Genomic DNA, 18,655 nt, shown 5'->3' on the forward strand with positions numbered 1-18,655 from the left:
CCCAGGAACAGCCACCCCGCCATCAGTGGGATCAGGGAAAGAATTGGAAGGATAAAAGGTAGAAAGCTCGTGGGTTAAGATAAGGACATTAATAGGGAAAGCAAAAGCTGCACATCCACGCAAAGCAAAAGAAGGGATGAATTCACTCTTTACCATGGGTAGGCAGGTGGTCAGCCATCTCCAGGAGAGCAGAGCCTCACCATGTGTAATGGGTACATGGGAAGACAAATACCATCACCCAAAACATCCCCCCTCCTTCTTCCCCCCACTTTATATACTGAGCATGATGACATAAGGTCTGGAATATCCCTTTGGTGATTGAGGTCACCTGTCCTGGCTGTGTTTCCTCCCATGCATTCCCAGTCTTCTCATGAGCATGGCAACGTGAAAAGCAGAGGAGGCCTTGGCTCTGCGTAAGCTCTGCTGAGCTATAGCAGAAACATCTCTATATTATCCTTCCTGTGTTCAGCACAAATCCAAATCTGAGCCCCTCACTGAACATTGGGAATAAAATTACTGCAGTCAACACTGAGACAAAGACATTCCTAGTACTGCTGAGACAGAGACATTCCTGGTACTGCTGCAGTACTTGATTGCATCTATTATTTCAGTCCTTTAACTTTAAATGTGCACCTAGTTTATGGAAAACCATACAGCAGCTTCCATCAGTATATTGGTCTGGTGGGAAGGGTGTGTGGGGTGTAGGCTCAGTGCAGTGAAGAACTGAATTGTAGAAGCTGCCACTGTGGAGTTACAGAGCAGAAAGAACAACTCCCGTTGTGAAAGCTGATACTCCTCAGTGTAATATCCTGCTTTCCATCGTGAAACTTCTGTTTGACAGTACCTTCTTCCATGTTCAATGTCTGCTTCAGACTGGAGAAGGGATCAGGCAGCAGCTCTGCCAGCACTGAGAATGGATGGAGGTAAAATGACAATCATGCTGCAGAAATCTGTGAGTTTCAGTTTGAAATCTATGTAGCTTGTTACCCCTTTAAAAAATTACATTGTAACAATACACAAGATGCTGGTATGGACAACCATTTCATCTAAGCCCATTTTAGCCTCTAGGGCAGGGAAAACTAAATAATTTAAGGAATGCTTTGCCTTGTAAAACTCTCACTGATCTAAACAGAAATTTCAAATCAGGTGGAAAAGTATAATACCCAAGATAGATATCTCACTCTGAAGGGACAGCCAATGTACCATTTTTGAAAGGTTCACAGCTCAGATGTTTCCAGCAATTTGGCATTCCTGTTTCAGTTTCTTGAACACTTGTCTGTGCCCAGCAGACAATGCCCCATGCCCAATCCATGCAGAGCTCACGTTTCCCCAGTGCCCCCCCTGGGGCCAGGCTAGCAGCAACCAGGAATTCAAGTAAGATCACTCCAGCTCTGCTGACTAAAATACTAAAATCTTGTTCTGTTTATTAGCAGACTATTACTTCTTAGGCTGGAAGTTCAGTAGCAGCTCACCTAATGGAAGTGACATTTACATGGTAAATAGCAGAGTAGTGAGGGAAAGCAAAATTTTTTTCATGTCCCAAAAAGATGATGTAGAGCAAGAGTCAGGTTCAGCATACTTAATAAGCACCTGACATCATGTGCAGCTCCTAATCTTTGAAGAACTTTTAAAGCATAAACTGTATTTTCTTGAATTGGGTACAGTACATGAGGCAGGAGCACATGCTAAATTAGAGACAAATCAAACCACAAAAAGTTACCTGTGAAAATAATCAAATTTTAGCAATAACAGGGATGCCCTGGCATCAATACTATGTATCAAAGCAGCCTAACAATCATGGCAAAAGAGGATGTGCATTCAATGTTACACAGCTGTCATAAGGGCTCCTCCAATAAGTTTTATGCAGCCAGTGCTGGTGATGTTGATGAGCAAAAGCTTTGTGAAAAATTGTCCCTGTTTGGGATGGAGCACAGCAGTGGGAAGGATGTGAAAGAAGCACAGTGTGCGTTCAGCTGCTCTTGGAGCTGCCAAACAAGCATCCATGGCAGCCACTTACCACCCGGCAAACACAATGAGCATATTGATTTTCTGGGAGTAAATATCTGACAGAGATGTATGGAAGAGAAGACAAAGAACAAAGTATTCCCTTCTGATAGAAATGTGTTTGCCATACATATTCAGAGTCGGTCTAAGTGTTTGGAATGGACTGGAATGATCCAGTAACTCCAACCAGAGTGCCTGAATAGCCTAACACATCTCAAGATGAGTAAGAATCAGTGACTTGGGAGCTGTAAGCCGAGAGGTTTAATTCGGCGGTGAAGGCATCTGACCCGATGAGTACAGACGAGCCCCGTCTCGCCGTGCTGTTTGCTGTATTTGTGCTGCTTTCCCTGCCATCCCGTGACTTAGCCTTTTCTATTTCACCTATTTAAGAATACCGTAATTTCCTCCTTCCCCCGGGCCTTACAGCTCAGCGCCAGGCGCCCGCCCGCCCGCGCCCCTCCCACCGACTCCGCCGCCTCCCGCGTCGCCTCCCGCCGCTGGCCCGTGTCCCGCCGGCCGCCCCGCAGCCCGGTGCATGTGCGGCAACAACATGTCGGCTCCTCTGCCCGCCATCGTCCCGGCCGCCAGGAAGGCCACGGCCGCCGTGAGTGTGGCGGGGCGCGGGCCGGGAGCGCGGGCAGGCAGCGCCGCCGCCCCGCTTTGTTGGCGCGGCGGCCGCGGGCGGGCGGGGGGCGAGGCGCGGCCGCGCCGCCGCTGAGGGGGATGGCGGGCGGGTCGCTCCCGTCCCTCGCCTTCCCTTGCCGTGCAGAGGCGGGCCGGGCTCGGCACCTGGAAGGGCAGCGGTGCCCGCGGGGAGCGGCCGCTGATGGCGGCGGGGCCGGGGAGGGGAAGTGAGCGAAGCGGAGTTTTCTTGGGAGAAAGTGGTGCCGCGCTTCGAACCGCGCCTGACCTTGGGTGGGCGCCTGGGGCTCGTGTGCCTGTTCACTGATCCTAAACCTCTGCCTTTGTTGTCTTTTTTTTTTTTTTTTTTTTTTTTTTGTGTGTTGTTGCTGTTTTATTTCCCTCAGGTCATTTTTCTTCACGGATTAGGAGATACCGGGTGTGTATTCTGATCTATTGCATACTCAGTAGCTATTATACTTTCAAATATAACCTGCATATTTTAAGCACGTGAGCAGTTAAAATTTACTTAAGCTTCTTATTTTGCCCTTTACTGAATGCAGCGGCCAACAGCAGATAAAACTTCACGTGGCCTGCAATGATGGTGACAACTATTTAATTAAAATTTTCCACTAAGTCCTTGAAAACTTTACTCACCTAATTTGGTCTAAATGTGATTTCTCTTTTGTCCCTGAGACAAACTTTGTAGAAAAAGAAGAGTGTGATTTTCTGATCATTTGCTTTCCTGAGAGTGGGTTTCTGGTTATTCCTGTGTTTGTCTAAATTTAGAGTTCTTTTTTATTCCAGACTTGTGGATTGTTGGTTTAACAATAGCTGCTGTTAGTCTGTGGTTTCTTCATCAATATGTCATACTTACACTAAAATCCAGACCTCTTTGATCTATATAAGCAAACTCCAAAGTAGTCACCTAATATCTACAGATTTTTGTCTCTGAAATATGGTCTTCAGACTCCAAAAAAATGCCCCCTAAATAAAATGTGTAATGCCCTGTTGCCTTGTTCCTGTTATTTCCATGTTTGAGTAGAAATGGAAAGAGTAGGGAATTTCTGGGAGGCATTCTAGCTCTGGTGTAATGTTTCCTTTTGAAGCTTGTGTGTACCCAGAAATAAGCATGCATTCATTAAAGCCATTGAATTAACAAGTTAAGAGAGTGTTGAAGCCTTTTTAGTGGAAGACTTTAAAGGAATTGGCACTTAGATACTGAAAATAAATAGCATGAATGCTTTGTCTATTTTGCTCCCTTGTGGCTAAAATTACATAATATTTTTTTAAGAACTTTTTTTTTTTGTTACCTGGAACTTGAATGTTGCATCTAGGTTGAAACTTGCTATGTTATTTTTTCCAAAGTACTAACTAAAATTAGCTGCCAGAATTAAAACTTGCATAACCTGGGCATTTAGTAAGTTAAAAAAGAGTCAAATCCATGCACTTGGCAGTATTCTACAAGTGGAGGTTTTTGCTCTGATGTGTTGTGCTGGCACAACACCTTGTTTGCATTACCCCTCTTCCTTTCTGCTGGTGGGAGGCAGCTGAGGCAGCAGTACTGCCTGCATCTTGGCACCAAATGTTCAGCAAGTGATTGCAGAATCTTTTGAGCTTTTGGAATTTGAGTCCTTGCAAATTGGCTCGGTGTTTGTTTTGGCAGGGGGTAAAAAATAGAGACTTTCTCTTTAACCTAAGTTATATTCCCTAGACAAGGTGGCATTTCCATTTCAGTGTCAGAGCTAAGGCACAGCCTCAATCTTGCAAATGCAGTGAGCATACTGGAACGTCTGCATTTGACAAGACATGACACCTCTGTGGAAATACAGTGATTTAGGTGTATTTCTTCTTCTAGTCTGCTGCAGATTAGATTAAATATACTGCCTTTGACATACTGTTGTTTGTGGTTTTTTTAAGTAAAAGCTGTAGGAGTGACCCAAAAAATTGCCTGAAGCAAACCTATTAACAATTTTATAACTTCCCCCAGTTTAAACTGACCTGTTCCGCTTCACATGAATTTCTAAATTGATCACTTCCATTTGCCAGCTGCATTTTTCTTACTCTGGAAAGTGTTTAACAGAGTTACATGCTTTTTCTGTCTTAGCTCCTGTATAAATGGCACTTAAAGATTGGTACATACTTGTCAAAATCTGAACAAAAGGTGCCATATAGAGAATTGTTCTAAGGAGTCTGCATTACTATGTACACAATGTTGCTTTTCAAATTTGTCAACTTCATAATTGGCTAAAATATGTTCCTAAATTCTTATGTAACTATTTTTTCTCAGTGATATTTCTCCTTTAGACTCTTATTCAACTCTCTGATACTGCAAATATTGTGCAAATCGTATTTCCTGCAATTTGTTAATAATATATCTAAAAGTACTGATAGGAAGTAGGCTGAGGTACAATCAGTGCTTCAAATGTCAGTGTGTTGGAATTGCCTTCAACTTCAGGTAGCATACATTAATTAACTTTCTTCAGGATGGTATTAAAACTAAACCAATCATGCCTTTATGGCTGGTCTGCTATTGGTCTGATTAGTTCAACTGTATCACTGACGGATTTATTAGAGGTGTTCCCTGCTTAGAACCAAATTCTCAGTATCGAATTTAATGGGTGAGTTAGGAATACTAAATGATGAGGAAAAATCAGGAAATATAGGTGAAATGAGTGTTCTGGAAAGCCAAGTGCAGGCATGTGCAGTGGCTGTGCATGGGTTCAGATTTGGGTCAAGGTCAGTTCCTGTCTCAATGAGGCCTGGAGTGAGTGTTGACCTTATGCTCTCCAGTGTTCTGGTTTGGAGGAAGCTCATTAACTCACCTGCTGTGCAGATCTTGTTCTGTTATGGACATTCATATACTGTATCTGCTTGAGATTAAAAAGCCACTGCAGTCTGGGGTGTTGTTCAGGACTGCCTGAATCCAAGAGCATTCAAGCTGAGCTGGAGTTAATAGGGCTGATTGATGGGGTTGGATCCATGTGGAGTTAGCTTAGGTGTTGGTTTGCTACTGTCCCACATCAAGAAATGTGGTTCACAGAATGCCAAGCTGGCTGTCAGAGAAGCTGTCTGAGCTCTGCAGGAGCAGCAAAGCAGCCTCTGTGCTGCCTGGAAGCAGGATACCTGTGTGCATCTGTTCTGGCACACAAATTAATAAAGCCAGACAGATACAGATACAGAGTGGGCTTTGCCTGGAGCCAAAGTGATATTTCTCTAGCTGCACCACAACTATGACAACCAAATTAGATCAAGTCTTCCTGACTGTGTATATGCCACAAGCATTCAAGGGCCAAACAAACCTTCTAACTTTAGTACTACATTCATAGTACACTGTGGTTGATGTAAATATTTTCTAAAAGTGTGTTGATATTGATCTAATTCAGCATGTTTCATACTTGGTTTGTGCTGATGCACCAGTTCAGAAATAAGAACTAAGCCAAAACCTAAAAGCAGTTGAGAATGTTTTTCTTTGCAGGCACGGATGGTCAGAAGCACTCGCTGGTATCAAAAGCCCCCATGTGAAATACATCTGCCCACACGCGTAAGTTTGTAACTTTCTTGTTTTACCTTTTTCTGTAGAGACATCATCTGTTAAAACACTTGTGCAGATGTCAGAGAGACACCTCAGAAGTGAGATGGCATCTGGCTATTCCTGCATTTTTGTTTTTTATATAAAAGCCCATTCTAAAATAGTGTTGATGCTATTAAGTGTTTTTTGTTTTCAGGAAATTCTGTGTGATTTACTTTGGGGTAAAACTGCATTTTTATTTGTACTTTGGTTCTGGTGCTTATTCAGGCTGAGAACATATTTGGAAAGTCTTAGGTACAAAGTTATATTTTTTGAATTTTTTCCCAGTGGAATGGGTTGTTTGTTCGTATCTTCCCCCCTCCCCCCCCCCCCCAACAATCTTTTGTCAAAAACAATTTTATGATGGAGTAATTTTTTTATTTTATTTTACTTACCATTACACATAATTTGCATTAACCAGCTGTACTTAAACTTGGGTGTGTGTATAGTAGATTGAAACTTGCGTATGTTACAAAGAAATTTAAAGATTGACAGGATAGTCAATATTTTGATATAGCTGATATTTTCAGCAAATAATGCAATATGAGCTGTCTTTGTGTGCAATTTGAGAAATGAAATACTTCTAAGCATCATCAGGCACCAGTAAATAAGGCAGTAAGATCTATCTACTATTGGCTTGGTGGTAGAAAAACTAATAAAGTATAATCTTAATTTATTTTAACACAAAACTTAGATTGTCTCTTGCTCCAGTGGTCTTGGCAGACGTGGAGCAGAGATGATAGGGAGAGAAGGAAGCAAAGTTTTGGTGTATCACTGAGCTGTGGTTTATTTATTTATTTTACCACGTGCCCCAGCTTTGCTGAACCATTCAAAAGGAGCTTAGCAATATCTGCTGTTTTCTTTGCTTGCCCTTTGTCTTCTTTCAATCCTTCCCCACAGCACTTATGCTGCTCAGTTGCTATAGATTAAAACTCAAGCCAGGTTTGATCCATGGCATGATCCATCCTGAAGCTGCCTTGCTGTGGCTGAAGAGATGGCACAGGGCTGGGAGGGAGCCCAGCAGTGAGGGCAGGCACTGCCCAAGCAGATTCAGCTGCTGACAGAAACATGCATGGCCAGGCTCCACCATGTGCTGCTTTTGGCTGCTTCCTGGTGATGCTGCTGTAGAAGGTGCCTAATCCACTGAATGGAACTGTGATAAATAATTCCTAAATACAAAGGAGTCAATGATATATTTATATTAAAATATGTTTATGAGATATATGCACTCACACACATGCACATTTAAAGCAGCCCATTAATGTTTTGCTTGCTCTCCATAGAGAGTGGTAATTCAACCCTGAATATTAAATGTGTTTGGGCTGGCAGGTTTCAAGTGAGTTTCTTCAGCAGATGCTGCAAAACAGCTAATGTTAATTACTGCTTAAAAGTAAGACAGAGGATATGCAATTCCATGATGTTACTGCATCTGCATTATTGAATTTCAGTATATATCTTATGTCAAGAGTGTTCATTCTCATTTCTAGGCCAGTTATGCCTGTTTCTTTGAACATGAACATGTCTATGCCATCATGGTAAGTATTTGTTCAAATGCAGATAGTTCTAATCAAATTATATCTGGGGCTATGAACTCATTGTTCTTAATTTAAAATCATGAGCAACCTGAGTATCTGGTTTTAATCACATGAAAGTGTAAACCTTTTTACTTTAGATATTTTCTTATAAAAGAACAGAACTAAAAGGGCTGCCATGAGTACATTCTAGTTATCATTTTGTATCTATGCTAGTGATTATTCCTCAGGACTAATCTGTATATCTTAGAACAAAACCCCATTTTTATTCTACAGATATGGTCTGTAGTATGCATTGTGTCTGAATTCCTAGTCAGTAGAAGCAGAGACTTGGAGTGGAAATATTATTGCTACTAGTGAGTAATATTTGGTGGGTCAGTAGGATATGTAGAAACTGTTCTTTAGAACATTCATTCTGAATAGAGAGCAAGAAGAACTTGGTTTCAATGATCTGAAACCAGTCTTCAGTTTTATTGGATTTTGGGCTTTCCCCCTTCCCCCCAGAGTAACTTGTGTTTGTTTTTCTTGTATTTCTTCAAACCATATTTTAACTTCTACATGCAGCAAAATTCCTGCTAATATTTTTTTGAGCAAATATCAAAACTGTGCTGCTTAATCTGCAGTAAGTTACAGAAGATGTCAAAACTCAGAACAGCCTTGTTGACTAGATCTAGTCTTTTAAGCCACATTCACAGATTGTGCACTGTTTCTTGTGATCTATGGGTAGTTGGCAATAAACAATATGACAGCTAACATTTTTGTCTGGAAAACATCCAGATTTCATTATTTGTGTATTAAAGAACTGGAATGGATGCTCTAATGAGTAATGCTCTTGTTGATGTTTCTGTAAGGTTTGATATCATTGGACTTTCTCCAGATTCACAGGAAGATGAAGCTGGGATCAAGCAGGCGGCGGAGAATGGTATACTTAGGAGAATTTTTTATGTCTTAAAAGTACTTCCAGGTATTCTTGAAAATTAACTATCAGTCTGAAACAGGTTTTCTAAAGCTAATATTTTTTTAGGGAAAAGAATATTTGTATATGGTATTATCACTGACCAAAGTTTAGCTACATTAATTGTTTATTGTTTGTTTGTTTTTTAACTTTATTAGTAAGTAGAGTAATTCATCAATATAAACACTTCATACTCTGAAATATGGGAACAAGTGTAGGTTTTTTAAAGAGCTTTTGGGTAGTGCAGCAGGTCAGAGCAGTATTGGCATCCAGTTGTGTTGCTTTTAGTTGGAAGAGGATGCCATCTTCCCAACACTGGAGCTTTTGCAAAACCGATTTGCATGTTTTTCTCTTTGGAAATGATACAGTGGCCCTGACATTTCTGACTGTGCTCTAGGTCTTCTGGTAGTAGAAGCCTAGATTTTCCTTTCACTAGCTTTCTCTTGATGCCAGGAAGAATGCATTTTTCCTCTTCTGGACTTTCTAGAGAATGGAGTGGATTTTAACAGCTGGCCTTTATTTATGTTGCAGTTAAAGCACTGATAGATCAAGAAGTAAAAAATGGAATTCCTTCTAATAGAATTATTCTGGGAGGCTTTTCTCAGGTAAGGTATGGTTGGAAAGAACCATTGTCATTTTTCTAGGGAAGTAACCTAGCTTTATTAACTTCAGAAACCCAAACACTTAAATTGAAATCAGCTGATGTTAGATGCCTCTAAAATTTTAAGGTGCCAATTTTGCTTTAACAAATGAAGTTTTTTGATTCTATGCAAATAATTACTGTTGTCTGGAAAATGAACATACATGTGTAAAAAAGGTACTAAAATAAATTGTCTGTTCAAAACCTTTATGTACGTAACCTAAATAGTTCTGCTTGAAAATTTTGGTAATATTTTTAATTGAATTTGGTAGATATTTGGTGGTCTGGATTTATTTGGGAAATCTTTTCCTTTACACTTGTAGGGCATCTGTGGTAGGTAGGTTAGTTGATTAATTGGTCCATACATCAACTCCCCCAGTCTGCATGCAAATGAATTAAATATTAAAGTAGTGATAATACTGTTGTGATGAAATTATTGCAGTGCTAAAATGTTGTGAGTAATAGTCTTTGGTTTTGGGGTTTTTTTCACAAGTGTTAGTTACAGTAAATTTGCTGGCTTACCTCTGAATTGACCACATGGACTTGGAAGGGAGGAGAAAAAGCAAAACAAACGTTGTACATAAGTACTGGTTTTAGTTGTTGGCTCTAAAGGAGAATAGATTGCAATAGGAAAAGACTTTTAAAGGAGAAATCAGGGATTTTGAAGCAAACATTAAAAAGAACTTTACTGTCATTATTCTAATAATATTTATATCTCTTTATTTTAGGGAGGTGCTTTATCACTGTATACAGCTCTTACAACACATCAGAAATTAGCAGGCGTTGTAGCCCTCAGCTGCTGGCTTCCTCTACGGGCTTCTTTTCCTCAGGTATTTGTTTCTTTCCCGAGATGATTTGCACTTAGGGAATGAGTATCTCTGAAGATTGAATCTTGTGCAAGAATTAGTGGTCATCATTATTACCGGATGACTGTTGTTTGATAATTTGGAAGTTTTTAAAATAGGGCCTTAAAATTTTAGATTTTGTTAAGTAAGGAAAATGAAGAAACACTCAGTAGCTATTTTTGCTTAAAATGACACTACTAGAAAATTTAAAGGACAGAACAAATTTTCCTTGAAGGTTAATTTTCTGTCTGCCATTTGTTCCATTGCGAGGCACTGTCTTATTAGAGACTGAGTGTTTGAGCAAAATTTCAAGTTTTTTACTTGGCCAGAAATTATGACTTTCTGTTACAAAACTTTTTGTCAAAATTTTATTTGCATGTCTTTGAGCTTAATGTGTTGTCAGGTACAGAGCTTACTTCATAAGGAGCTGCTTGCAGGCCATACATTGTACTATTTCCCCTCAGAATTCAATTTGCTTGTCATGTCACAGGGTATAGTGCCATGTTTTTTTTTATTTCAAAGGTGTTAGCCTTATCTCCACTTAGTGTCTCTTTCTTCTCTTCTCCTGTCTAATTCCACCCCTCCTAGGGCCCTATCAGTGGTGTCAACAAGGATATTGCTGTTCTTCAGTGCCATGGGGACTGTGACCCCCTGGTTCCTGTAATGTTTGGTTCCCTCACTGTTGAGAAGCTGAAGACTATGATAAATCCAGCCAATGTAACCTTCAAGACTTACTCTGGCATGATGCATAGTTCATCTCTTGAGGTAATTTTCTAAATACAGCCTGTTTTAGCTGGTTATAGTTAATTCTTTTTCCTTCAAAACTAATATTTATAGGCTTTTTGTGAGGGGGGTTAGTTTTTGTTTGCTCTCTTTGTTTTGGTTTTGTTTCTTTTTTTTTTTTTTTTAATACATGCTTCATGCTATTTATTTTGATGTATACTGAATTCTGGGCTAAAAAGCATCCAAAGCAGAAGTTTGTATGACAGGTGAGAACTTCCTTGTACGATTGTATTTTGGGGACTAGGTGACTTGGTCTATAAAATGCTCTTTTTCACAAATTTTTATTATTTGCTTAGTTAAAAAACCTAATTAGAATTAAAAGACAAATTCTCATGGCATAAATCCAAGATGGTGTTTTGGAGAGAAGAATCCTGGTAGTTCTGCGGAGGGAAGCATAGAAGGAGTAGGGAGGGAGGTCTGACACTATGGAAGAGGCAGCCTCAGAGCCTGCATTTATGGTTCTGGCTCAGCAGACAGCTGAGCTGATGTAAGAACTTCCTGCTGCCAGAGAGGGGTGGACTCCTTCTGTTCCTGACCTCGTGGCCCTCACTTCCTCCTTGTACCGGCTCTGGGGCGGGTCAGAAACTTCCTTGAATCATTTGAATTTGCTAAAATGGCAAAAGCTGCAGCCTTCAGTGTTTGCAGCCACAGGGAGCTGGAGCTTCAGAACTCAACTAAGTAAGTGATGAGAGCAAGAAATCAAAGAGGAAGCAAAGAACAGATTTGCCAGCAGCAGTAACATTGTTAATTTAGATTGTTGCATCTTGTGGGAACTGTAACTTTGAACACCCTCTTTGTAACATTTACAGAGTAGTGCTGCATTGAGCCTGTAATATTGCTGAGCTGTTACACAAATATATTAGTAAGGTGTTCTTTCTTACAACAGTGACTTAATTTAAAAAAAGATTACCATGGATTAGTTTCTCAGTCTTGTTTGCTGTATTTCTTTTGCTTAAGGAAGGAAGCATGCTGAAAATGAAACTGGATGGTTAGGAGGAGGAGTTGCTGGCTTTCCATGCTGCTGCTAACTTGTAAAAGTTTAAAGTATAAAAGAAGCTATGGCCTTAGCTACACAGTCACCCTGGTGCTATCAAGATCACTTAATATGCAGCTTGCTTGTTCAGCTCCAGAGGAAGAGAAAAAGTAGTCTTTGCTTTTTTTCTTGTATTTTAGCCTCTGCTAAGTGCATATCAGCACTGTGAAGTTATCAGCCTGACTTGTGTGCAGAGTGGTAATTAAGTAACTGATTGCTCAATATCTCTAGCCCAGCTGCTCATTATAACTCAATGTTAAAGCATGATTTAATGTAGCTGATTGCGTAGTGGTAGACGACTTCAACTAATACAGACTTTTATCTTTAAACAGGAAATGATGGATGTAAAACAGTTCATAGACAAACATCTACCTCCCATAGACTGAATTTATCTGTGAGAAGCCTTCTATATAAATACACCAGCATCAACTGTGGTAGAGTGTTAAATCTTTTCATATGCCTGATAGGAAACATTATTTCTATACCTGCAGTGTTACTACTGTGTTGCAAATTTATACTTACAATGAAGATTAAATAATACACATGTACAAGAAATGATTATCTTTTTAGTATTTTTCAGCCAGTGCTGGGAAGGATGTGAATGAGGGAACTACATAACAATGACAGAATGTAACTGTTTTAAAATGTTGGATTATTTTTTTTCTTGATTGCAGAATTTCAAACTATTTGTACAAGTAATAAAAAACTAAATTTAGGTGAGCAAGATAGATGTGACCAGTTAAGTTTTACTTGAAATGTGATTTGTTCTTTCCTTCTTCATTGAAAACATGGCATTTCTTTTATGTAATGAATGCATAAAGAACACAACATAAAACACAGTGGGCATAAAGTACAGAACATGTAATGTAGTGGGCATATGATGGTAGAATAAATGCTACCAGGGATAAAGCTTAAGGATTATATGTTAATTCTTTAACAGATAAGGAGGGTAGTTCTATAATGGCTAGAAGTCAGCAAAGGTATTTCTTATATTTAAACCACCTCAATTTTGAAATGTTGATATAGATAAATACTGTGGAAATTCTAAAGGGACTCATTCATTCATTATTAGACTGTTGTTTGTCTTATTGTCTTTTTTCTTTTAAACTCATTGCAAATGTTGACTTGGAACAGAATTCTGATAAAGTGCATAGGATTAATTTGAGTTTTGTTAAAAAAAATCCTTGTTTTCATACTGAATATTCATCTGATGCTTTATTTGTAGTTTTCATTTGTTTATGTATTTCACACGAACAACTACAGAATATTGTTTTGATTTTTTTTCTCTGTACTTTGGAGAAAATAACTGAAAATAGTGCATGTATGTAGTTCTGTGTATTGTTGAACTCTTATCTGTAACACATGCTTATTTGAATTATTTTTTGCTAGAAATATAAGTGCAATTGGGATATAACTTAGCTAAATTTTAAAGTGATACTTTTAGATAATACCATATAATACCTTCTCTTATTACATGTTGAGACTTGATTTTTTTTCTGAATTGGAACAAAGCATTTTCTTTTAAAATCTATCCTTCTACATTTTCCCAGATCAGTATAGCCTAGGAATATAAAGACCTATCCTGGGAAAAAAGGAGCAAATTTACAAGATACAAAATGTTTCTTCTTTCAGAACCTTAAAATTGTAGAATGCACTGGTTTACAGGAGTTGATGCACACTCAATAGCTTTTTTTCAGTTCAGAGCCATAATTTACTGCTGGGAGCAGCTGTTCTGTGGCATTCAGAGGCTGTTACCACATTAGGAATGTTTAAAACAATGCACTACACTTCTTACTGCATAATGTGCTGCATAACAATGTTCTATCCTGTAATATGCTTTCAGTCAAAGAATATTTCTATCTTGGATGTATCTGTCATGTCAGCACTGTGCTGCACACCTCAGTTTAAGGTACTTTTCCTCTCCCAGGGGTCCTCTTACAGTGTATGTGAATTTACATCAGGTATCTGCCAGTACAAATACACACATGAGGAATTGCACCTTTATATCTCTCCTCTAGCATTGCTGCTGCCAGAGATCTGACCTGTTTACCTAGTCTGAGTAACCAGTTTTCAGTGTTTCAGTGTGGTTTTTTTTTTTTTTTTTTTTTTGATGTTGCACTTCATTTTTAGGAAGCTGCTTCTTTTCTAATCCAGTTTCTCTGGATTGTTAAACATCTCTTAATATGTAAAATTGAAAAAGAGTTTTTTTCCTAAATGGTAATGAAACAGTTTTAGATATTCCATCTGTGTAGTTAAGAGGGCATTTTTATTAACTTTGAAGTTTAATTAGTAATTTCTCTCAGTCGCTCTCTTCTATAGATCTGCCAATTTGTCTTTCAGTTAATTTAGTTCACAGAAGAAACCATAATATTCTTACTGTAGTTGTGCCAAAGTTCTGTTGAGAAAACATTATGTCCTAGCTTGGAGTCATTCCCAAATTGCATTAGCTGATTTTGCAATTCTACTAAATTGCAGTCTTGGTAAGCAAACTATATGTTATTTCTCCTAGTTTTTAGATTTCTTTTCATTCCCCTATTGTCTAAATAATTCCCTGAGAATTGGTGTATTTCCAAAGTTCTTGCACAAGTTTCTAATTTTCCCTTCATTCTTTTCATATTCTGTTTGTAGATTTGTTGTTAACTCTGTTCATCTGTCTTAACTTCTAATTGACTGTGTTCTCATTTCACATATTTTTCCTTCTGCAAGAATTAGTTTTAAAAAGTATTTCCAAGATGTTAAAATGAGATTTGCCCTAGTTTCTTTCTGTGTTAGCTCCATAACACTTTCTTCAAGTTGATGAACTGTGTTTACAGTTTGTGGTCACCTTCTAGTACTTAAACACTCTAATCCAAGTCAGCTTCAGCTGTCACTGTCATGATGCTTTCAGATGTTCTAGAAATGCTTTTTATGTGTTAACTTTGTTCAAACACTCAGCTATCATAACAAGACTCTTTTTCATGTTGTTTTGCTGCTTGCTATATCTACAAAGAGCTGTGTTACCAAAGTCTGTATAAGGAAATGTTTTGACTTACTTTGAATTTCTGTATTCTAGGAAGAATACTCCTCCTTTTTTTAAATTCAGGAGTGCATGTTTATATTGTGGTTGGGAGTTCTTAAAGAGCCCAGAAGCTAGAGGAAATTTCAAGTCTGTGTGTCCTCCCATATTACGCTGTGTATGTAGAGCTCCTGTCTTTTATAGCTTCCCAGCTGGTTTGAAAGCTTTGTGTATGATCTTGCAGCTGAACATCTTCACTACCTGAAGTGATTTGATGCTGGGATTCTTGTTATAATGCATGTACTTGAGGCTGAATAATAGCTCAGTCTGCTGGGGGAGTTTTCATAGTATTTTATTAAAATGGAGAAGTTGGACTGTCAGTGTTCTAAATGTGAATGTCCTATCCTTTTAAACTACAATTTGAAACTTTCCAATACTGTCTATTCTTTGTAATGGGAGACTTTCCACCAAAGGAGATGATGTCTATCAAACCTGTGAAAGCATTGATAAGAAAATACCTTGCTTGCAGATCAGTTTGTTTCAATGAGTATCTAACTCCTTAATGTGCTCCTAATTTCAAAATGGTACTTAAATTGGACTGCAGTTTTGTGCTGTCAGAAGTCTGACTTCTTGTTGGAATATATTGCCCACTTTTGAATAAAGATGTTGAATTGCATATTATAAGCCAAATTTTCCAGCTATTCTTGAGGTAAAACTTTACTTGGGTCTGTACTGTGGTGAGGGCTGTATGATTTGGTCTCTTTGTCCTATCTTGTATAATTACAACACAGTAGATTGGTAAAAGTACTGTACACTGTAACTGGTATTAGAACTGTTAATTAAAACATGTTCTCTCTAGTGGAGTACACTGCACTTCATTGAAATCATTTGGATGCATCTTTTATGTAGAGGTCTTATTTGGGTTGATGGGTATGACTGAGGGCAAACTGTAAGATGTTAATGAAGCCATATGTAAAAGGCCTGTCTCTTAAATTTTACAAACAAATACTGAACACTTATTCCTTGTGTTAAGACATATAAGCCATTTATATTTACTATAAACCTCTAAAATGTAATTTATTTTACTAATTTTATTTATTATAAGAAATCTTACTTTGGAAATTATTTCTGTACTAGGGAAAATGTAAGAGCTCTCAATTTTTAATCATTGTGAAATAAATTTCAATTGGTATTTGGGCAAGTACTAAAGATTTTTTCCATACCTACCTGAAGAAAGTTGAGCTTTTACGTGTTGTGAAACAGGCACTCTAGAGGCTCCTTGGAAATGTATTGTATGGTAATGTATGCATACTATAATACAGAAGAACAATGATTTGTCTTTACTGAAAAAAAAATCACTTACCAAGTTAGGTTTTGCTACTTTGTTGAAAGAATCCTACGTATGATTGGAGGGTGGTTTTCAAATTCTGGCTTAATTTTATTTTAACTTTTTTTCTTGGAATTTGCAATAATTTTGAAAGATCAAAGAAATTAAGTTATTTTCTAGTAAAGTTACTCTAGGACACTGAAGAGCCCAGGTCTTCTCACTCTGGATTGCTGCACCATTCTCTGGATGTTCTGTGCTGTTGGAAAGGCTTTGAAGTTGATTAAGGTTTGGCATACACACCACTTCACAGATTTGTTAGAGAGACAATTTTCAGGTCGGGGGTTACATGTGCTATTTAGTTTAATATTTGAGGGCAATCAGTGCTATACATAGTGCAGGGTACCCTAGAGAAAAAGTGGGATTGTCTGGGAAGAGAGGGAATGGAGCATATGTGTGGTAAGGGCTGACTTCCCCCTTGAAGCAGCTTAAAGCAACTTAAAGGCCACTTGTCTCCCCAGACTGCAATATCCAAAAGTCAGTGTGGAGTACAATGAGGAATTTCATAAGTGTATGGGAATGTGTGGTAGATGCAGTGCTCTATGTGAATAGGTTGTGGCAAATCAAGAGTCTAAGAATAGCCAGTAACAATAGAGATGCAATATTAGAGCAATCTGCCAGTTCATATTTTTTGAAAAACATTTTGAGTAATGTTCAGTTTCTATTTACTTTGAGCCCTGGCATCCCTGATAAGGTAATTGTGAGGAGAAAAATTGCCTAAAACTAGCATAGTAAAAACCCCCAAAACAAGACAATGTAGTGTATTAAACTTTCTCAAATATAGTATGAGAGTAGGGGTGTAAGTGAAGAACGTGACTCAAGAAGTTTTCAGAATATCTGTTGGTTAAATTGAGAATGTGGTTCTTTGAAGATTAATAGCTGTAGAACAGATTCCCCCTTCTTACCCTGCTCTCCCCTTTTTTTTTCCTTCCTTTTCATTGCTTGCCACTCTCATCTTACCACATTTGCCTTTGGGATAACAGATTTTATTAATTCTCTTTGAGTTGAACAGGTACCTTTGATGTAACTGATTAAAGTTGATTTAAACAAAGTACTTGTGTAATTTAATGGATGGCCACAAAGTGAACCAGTAGATAATGGTTTTCTTTTAGGACCAATTACTAGAAAAGAGCAACCCATTGCCTCCTTTTTTATCTGAAAAACTAGTAAAACTTTAAAACTTCCAGCCAGTTTGCAGAGGTGTAGTGAACTTGCTTCAGGCATCTAAGTGGGAGGTTTAGCTTGTGTTTGTGAGGAGAAAATAGACTTCCCTCATCTAAGGTTTGTTTTAAAGAGCTACTTCTCTGCATTAACAGATGGAGCAGATGGAGTCTGAATGTTCCTCAGTTGGGAATATAAGCAAACTCTTAAAGTAGTTTGTGCTTGAAATTATTTGCTAGCTTGAAATGATTTGTGTTGTAGTATTTGAAATTATCAGAGAGGATCTTTAAAAGGCTTAAATATTTTAAGTCTATATTGAAAAAAATTGACAAAGCTGCCACAGAATAAATAGAGAAGTCTAACAAACTTAAAAACTCTAGAAACTAAAATAGAGGTAAAAAAATTAGGTTTTTTTTAAAATATTTGAATGCCTACTGTTTCTGCTTCTAAGTTGAAAAAAGTGAAGACATTTTGAAAAAGTAAATAAAAAAACCCCAACCCACCTGTTGTATAGTTATAGAACAATTTATCCAGATGTTTATTGATATTTCAGAAGTTTTTGAACAAAATCTGTTATGAGAAATTGGAATTTCCATTTGCTATAGCTCCCCTTATTTGTCTGTGATTGGACTCATCTCCTCTTCCTCTGCAAAGGTTGGTGACCACTTGGCTGATTCAGACCAGCTGAGATTCTGGAAGATCTAAGACATTGCACCCAGGGCTCAGATAAAGAGGAGAGAGTTAATAGCCATGACATGGTTATATAAAGCCTTTTGCAATGCTGTGAATGTTATATATTGCACAGTTGTGTTACTACCCAGTTAGAGGAGCTTTTTCCATAAGGAATATCACTCCTGAAAATGTAGGATTTTAAGTGCCTTGATAGCAGTTCAGAGATTCTTTACTTCAAATTCTGCAGTAGTGAATGTGCTACTGTGTTGCCCCTCCTGCCCCAAATTTCTGAAGATGCTGTCTCATATCAAAAGAGTCTAGTCAGTTAAAATTGGTGTTATTTCATAAGTTCACTCTTTTAGGAAATGTCATCTCTACCTGCTAAGTCTTAGTATTGCAGAAGGCCCCATGGTCCAGCAAATGAGAGTTGGACACAGGCTTTCTGCATGAGCAGGTGTG

At 38.3% G+C, this 18,655-nt stretch overlaps 1 protein-coding gene across 1 annotated transcript; it reads left to right on the plus strand.

Annotated features, from left to right (window-relative positions):
* Positions 1 to 2,486: 2,486 nt before the first annotated feature.
* LYPLA1 (lysophospholipase 1) lies at positions 2,487 to 14,087 on the plus strand. The gene is made up of 9 exons (XM_054284841.1): positions 2,487 to 2,608; positions 3,033 to 3,064; positions 6,104 to 6,169; positions 7,684 to 7,731; positions 8,580 to 8,650; positions 9,215 to 9,288; positions 10,052 to 10,153; positions 10,757 to 10,933; positions 12,317 to 14,087. Exons 1-9 carry the CDS (start codon positions 2,540 to 2,542, stop codon positions 12,368 to 12,370), a joined length of 693 nt encoding a protein of 230 aa, XP_054140816.1. The 5' UTR covers positions 2,487 to 2,539; the 3' UTR covers positions 12,371 to 14,087.
* Positions 14,088 to 18,655: the final 4,568 nt, after the last annotated feature.

The sequence above is a fragment of the Melozone crissalis genome, unplaced genomic scaffold, assembly GCF_028551555.1.
Source record: "Melozone crissalis strain CALT ecotype California unplaced genomic scaffold, PUWL_Pcris_2 ptg000042l_1, whole genome shotgun sequence".
In the NCBI taxonomy this organism is placed as follows: Eukaryota; Metazoa; Chordata; class Aves; order Passeriformes; family Passerellidae; genus Melozone; species Melozone crissalis.

Excerpts from the sequence above, each read along its gene's own strand:
- LYPLA1 (XM_054284841.1), top strand. The coding sequence starts at position 2,540 with ATGTGCGGCAACAACATGTCGGCTCCTCTGCCCGCCATCGTCCCGGCC. Across the intron at positions 8,651-9,214 it reads CAAGCAGGCGGCGGAGAATG|TTAAAGCACTGATAGATCAA; the intron begins GTATACTTAGGA and ends TTTATGTTGCAG. Across the intron at positions 10,934-12,316 it reads TGCATAGTTCATCTCTTGAG|GAAATGATGGATGTAAAACA; the intron begins GTAATTTTCTAA and ends ATCTTTAAACAG.